The sequence below is a fragment of the Myotis lucifugus genome, unplaced genomic scaffold (assembly GCF_000147115.1).
Source record: "Myotis lucifugus unplaced genomic scaffold, Myoluc2.0 scaffold_352, whole genome shotgun sequence".
NCBI classification, from domain to species: domain Eukaryota; kingdom Metazoa; phylum Chordata; class Mammalia; order Chiroptera; family Vespertilionidae; genus Myotis; species Myotis lucifugus.
Window position 1 is genome coordinate 1,019,982 of NW_005871400.1, and position 5,875 is coordinate 1,025,856.

Consider the following 5,875-nt stretch of genomic DNA (forward strand, 5'->3'; position numbering starts at 1 on the left):
TCTCTGATTGCCCCTAACCACTCTGCCTGCCAGCCTGATTAACCCCAACTGCCCCCCCTTCCAGCCTGATCACCCCCAACTGCCCTCTTCTGCCAGCCTGCTTGCCCCCAACTGCCCTCCCCCCTGGTCTGCTTGCCCCCAAATGCCCCCCCTGCCAGCCTGCTCACCCCCAAATGCCTTCCCCTGCCAGCCTGGTCACCCCTAAGTGCCTCTGCCTCAGGCCCACCACCATGGCTTTGTCCGGAAGGTCTCTGAGAAGGTCTCCCAGTCTAATTAGCATGCTACCCTTTTATTAGTATAGATGTGGTTACTTAGGTGTGTATTTAATTCTGTGTCTAAACTATGAGCTCCATAAAGGTCACACTGTGTCGCTGGCAGGCCTAACACATAGTAAGCACTGGATGGAGGTCCAGTTAGGAAGAGGGCTGAAGTATGCCAGTCGTGTGCCTTGAGGAGTCCAGTCTAAATGACGGCACCATCACGGTGAATCCGCTTCCCGGGCCACAGCCGCTGCACTGGCCAAGACTGGCTGGGAGAGTGGGCTCGGTGATGCTGACACCACCTCATGGCACAGAGCCTCCGGGTCCGAGGCCCATCGCCCTGCAGACTTCTGCACCAGGACCCACCACTGGGGTCCCAGGGCAGGGCCCGGTGGCTCAGTGGTCTTGTCCCCGGCCCTCTCTGTTCCTCCCTCCAGGGCGGAGGGTAACTTCCTGAGGAACCTGGCCTCCCTCACTGGGGGGCGCTATCACTGCCTTGTTGGTGAGGACCTGGTCTCCCACATTCACCGCCTGCTCAAGAGCTTCCTGCATGACCAGGTAGGCGGTGGAGCCACTGAAATGGCTCAGTAATGTTAGCGGACATGGCTGTTACCCCTCACTGCGGAGGCCCTGCGTCTCTTGCCAAAGGACTGGCGACAGAGGCTGTGCCTCCCTGCTGCTCTCCTCTTAGGCAGCTCTCCTCAAGGTTGGCAAAGAGGCAGCGTTTCGGGTGCTATTTAATGACACAACAGTTTGCATTATTGAGCACTTACTAGGCACAGGTCGTTGCTTTTTATAGATAACCTCTTCTACTCTCCCCAGCCAGTCCTGGCCTTTCACAGGAGAGGAAGCAGGCTCAGCCAGACCTGGGAACAGCCCGAAGTCAGAACAATGTGAAGGAGCTGAGACGCCCTCCCCACCCCCACCCCACCCCACCCCCACCCCGTGTTCCTGAGCGCTGGGCTTTGATTCCCACATATTTCTGTCTCCCTGGGTTAGAGTCACTGAAACAGATATTCAAATGACCTGGTAAATAATAAATCTGTTAAAGTCACGGGTTCCATCACACATGGGACAAGAGGAAGACATCAGTGGTCCTCTTTCAATCGAACAGAAAAAGTATGCACATGTTTCTACCTTTTAGAACATTCCACTGTCAATGATCACATTTCCAAATGATCAAGTAACACAACCAACCAGAATTCCAGATTTCTTTCTGGAAGTTAGATCACTGCCCCAGGCCCTGGCCAGTGTGGCTCACCATTGGTTGAGCATTGTCCTGGGCACTGAAGGGTCGCAGGTTCGATTCTTGGTCAGGACACATACCCAGGTTGCAGGTTTGATCCCCAGTCAGGGTGTGTGTGGGAGGCAACCAATGGATGTTTCTCTCTCACATGGATGTTTTTCTCTCTCTCCCTCTCCCTTCTTCTCTAAAATCATTTTTTTTTTAAATAGAAGATTACTGTACCAGGACATGGCATACTTTTAAAATATATATATTTCTTTTATTGATTTCAGAGAGGAAGGGAGAGGGAGCGACAGACAGAAACATCAATGATGAGAGAGAATCATTGATCGGCTGCCTCCTGCACACCCCCCACTGGGGATCGAGCCCACAACCGCAACCTGGGCATGTGACCTTGGCCGGAATCGAACCTAGGACCCTTCAGTCTGCAGGCCGACACTCTATCCACTGAGCCAAACTGACTAGAGCCATGGCATACTTTTTGAAGTCAAGTGTTTTGCATGATTTCTTTGTTCAAGTGACTGCTTTAGGGCCAAATATTACAAGTAATACAGAGGACAGCACAAGTAAAAGTAATGAATGCCCTTATTACACAGGAAAATGAACTTAATGTCGTGAAGGTCCTCAGTTCAGTGTCTTATCAAATGAGACTTTGAGTGAGTTTGTGGGTATGGAATGGGCTCATCCCACGACTCCTGCCAGCATCTCTCTCAGAGTCTCTTGCTAACTGTGAGGACTTTCCTTTTAAGGCGAGGCTTTGGAATTTCATTGGTTGACAGAAGGAAAAGCATGTCTGGGAAGCTCTGATTTATTACAAGAAATCGAGAAAGGGCTGAATAGATGCTACTGCGTAACAGTGAGATCAGGAGCCCCTGCTGCTTCTGTTCTGTTGACTTCAGTGAAGTCCAGAGACCGCCTCGATTTCCACTCCCCTCCCTCCACGGCCTCTCAGACATCTTCTTGCAAAATGTCCTGTTTGCAGAATGACCCCCTTAAGCAGTGGCGAGCTCCCTGTCCCTGGAAACATGCAGGTGGGGTTCGCAGCTGTCCCGCACTGGGCGGGAGACTGCGTTAATTAGCTCTAAATTCTCCTGCTGAGATTTTGGATTTTCGTGTCCCATCTAGTCACTTGTGGGTCTAACTTCACACTCATTTCCCGTTTCCGAGGGCTCCGTGCTGCCACTGTTTGAAGGGGATGACTTAAGGAGACTGGCCCAGGAGGTCACCGCGGCTAGGAGCCTCCTCTGGCAAGCCCAGTCACTCAGGTATGCCCTGCAGCAGCCCCTCCCACGCCATGTGGCTGCAGTCCTCCCGCCCTGGGCATGCGCCCTTGTCCCAAGCGCTCCTGCTTTGCTTCTCTCCACCCGGCCCAGAAATCTGAGCATGGGGAACCCCATTCCTTCATTCCTGTCCACTAGGTCCCAGCTCCAGAAGAAAAACTATGCGGAACCTAAGGTCGCTCTTTCTAGAAAACCCTTCTCGGGTAAGGGGGACGGACTCCACGCCGTCTGCGTGCCTACCAAGGGCCAGGAAGCTGCTCTGTTCCATGGACAGCAGGATTACGGGAAAGAATAAATAAGTCCTCTAAACAGAAAGGCCATCCTACAAAGAACCACCAACTGAGCACATCATGACCCTGAGGGTTAGGTGCCTGGAGAGCTGTGGCCCCCCCCTCGCGCCCCCCCTGTTCTGGGCACCAGGTTCCCTGGAAGCTGGGGGAAAGGCTCTGCCATCCCAGATCTACACTAACGCTCCTGCTCTGGCCCCAACACACCCCACACTCCAGGCACAAGATCGTCACCTGCTGGGAAGCCCTACACCAGGCTCCTTGCCTGGAATGTCCATCTTGCCACCCTCTGCTTGGCGACTCCTGCTCATCCCTCAGAGCACAGCTCCAGTGGCATCCGCTTCACTCTGAAGATGTCCCTGGGACCCAGCAGGACTTGGGAGCCTCCAGCCTTCCTCCCGTAGCATCCTGACCAAACGTCCCTCTCTGTAGAGGTGACACCGCTTCCTACATGCTTCCTTGTTCCCTTGTCAACTCGTCTCCTCGACCAGGCGCGCTCAGCCTGAGGCTGCTGTCCTGACCCTCCCCGGGCCCAGAACTGCAGTAACACTGAGCGCGCAGCTAGTGTGGGAGCCCAGTTCTGGAAACCAGAGGCCAGTCCTGGTCCCCTCGCTCTGTGCTTCCCACCACCCGGGCCCAGGGGGATGCAGATTCGCTGCCAGCCCCTCCTGGGAGAAGAAAGGTGAGCCTCATTGCCACCCCTTCCAGCTGAACCAAATTGAGCAGGTCCGCCTGGGAGCCTGTCACAGCATGTGAGAGCTGAGTGGGGTCTGCGGGGCCGCCTAGTGCATATGAAATGAATGGCATGTATTATGTGACCTGGGGTCATTTTCTAAGTCAGAAAAAGTTGCCTTTATTTAATTAATAAGATCAAAATTACTTTCGAACTCAAGTGATTATTGGTACGGGTGTGTGTATAAAATTTTGGTGAGATAAAACTTTATTAAAAAATTCATTCAGATGCCAAACCGGTTTGGCTCAGTGGATAGAGGGTCGGCCTGCGGACTGAAAGGTCCCAGGTTCGATTCCGGTCAAGGGCATGTACCTTGGTTGCGGGCACATCCTCAGTGGGAGGTGTGCAGGAGGCAGCTGGTCGATGTTTCTCTCTCATCGATGTTTCTAACTCTCTATCCCTCTCCCTTCCTCTCTGTAAAAAAATCAATAAAATATATTTTAAAAAAAAATTCATTCAGAATATATGAAGAATTACAAATCAATAAGAAAAAGATAAACATCCCAATTTTTCTAAATGGACAAAAGACTCAAACAGGTACAAATGGACAATAGGTATATGAAAAGGAGCTCAACAACCTTACCCAGTGAAATGCAAACTAAAACCACAAGGAGACACCACTACACACCCACCATGGCTGAACATAAAAATACAGTATCAAGATATAGGGAAATCAGAGCTCATGCATAGCTGGAGGCGAGGTGTAAATTGGTTTGACCACTTTGGAAAACTGTGACGATTCCTATAAAAGTAAAAAATATATGAACTCCAGCAATTCTACTCAGAGAGAAATCAGTGCATGTGTTTGACAAGACATATTCAAGAATGTTTTATAGCAGCTTTATTTATAGAAGCCAAATATTGGAAACAGCCCAGCCAGAGTGGCCTAGTGGTTGAGTGTCAAGCCACGAACGAAGAGTTCACCGGTTCAATTCCCGGTCAGGGCACATGCCCGGGTTGCGGGCTCGATCCCTAGTCAGGGGCATGAGGAGGCAGCTGATCAATGTCTGTCTCTCATTGATGTTTCCATCTCTCTCTCCCTTCCTCTCTCTCTAAAATCAATAAAAACATATTTTTAAAAAATATATTGGAAACAATGTAAATGTCCATCCATGTGACACATTTGTACAGTGGAATACTGTCCTACTTGTCAATTGAAAAAGAATGAATGACAGCTGTAGTCAACAAGACACATCAATCTTTTTCTTTTTAATTAATTTGAGTGGAAGTGAAGTGGGGGAGGGGGAGAGAAACATGGACTTGTTCCACTTATGCACTCATTGGTTGATTCTTGTATGTGCCCTGACTGGGGATGGAACTTGCAACCTTGGCATGTCCGGATGATGAGCTACCCAGCCAGGGCCAAGGCACATCAATCTTATGAACGATATTGGGGGAAAAACAACCTGAAAGAGGAGACACTGTGGAATTCCACTTATATGAGGTCAAGTACAGGCAAAACTATTGCTGGCAGTAGAAGTCAGAAGAGTGGCGCTTTTGGGGGGTGGGGGGAGGGGCAGGCACCCGGGTCACCCAGGGGCCTCTGGTATGCTGGAAGGTTCTATATCTTGACCTGAGTGTTGGTTACATTGATGCATATATAAGAGCTCATCACGTGTTAAAAACCAGGTTGCTAAGGCTTGACAAGCCTTGGCCTTGGCCAGGCTCGGTGGACCAGGCAGACGGCACTGAACCGGGCCTGACACAGTGGGTCCCGTCTGGTCACTGTCCTGGACGGACCCCCTGTGACACCTGTGACGCAGAGAGCAGGCTGTGGCGGTGGCACTTTGCTAGAGCTGCCATAACGAAGTACCACAAACCCGCGACGGAAACCACGGACATGTACCAGCAGTGCCTCCCGCCGGAGGCCGCGGGATGAGGTCGGTCCCAGCAGGGCTGTGCTCCCTCGGAAGGCGCAGGGCTGGTCTGGGCCAGGCCTCTCCCGGCTGCCAGTCCTCCCGGGGCAGCGTCTCTGCAGCCTTACGTGGTGCGCACCCGGGCGCGTCCCTGTCCGAGTCCCTTTTCCTGAGGACATCGGTCTGCTGCTCGGGCCCTCGTCTGCAGTTACG

The 5,875-nt window shown here is 51.8% G+C and overlaps 1 protein-coding gene across 1 annotated transcript in view; it reads left to right on the forward strand.

The window, feature by feature from the left end:
* Nucleotides 1-3,477, forward strand: part of VWA3A (von Willebrand factor A domain containing 3A) — a 65,054-nt gene extending 61,577 nt beyond the window's left edge. Inside the window, exons 23-26 of the mRNA XM_023764833.1 lie at nt 698-818; nt 2,674-2,771; nt 2,925-2,989; nt 3,392-3,477. Coding sequence (XP_023620601.1) covers nt 698-818; nt 2,674-2,771; nt 2,925-2,989; nt 3,392-3,477 — 370 coding nt within the window. The remainder of the gene's footprint in view (nt 1-697; nt 819-2,673; nt 2,772-2,924; nt 2,990-3,391) is intronic.
* Nucleotides 3,478-5,875: the final 2,398 nt, after the last annotated feature.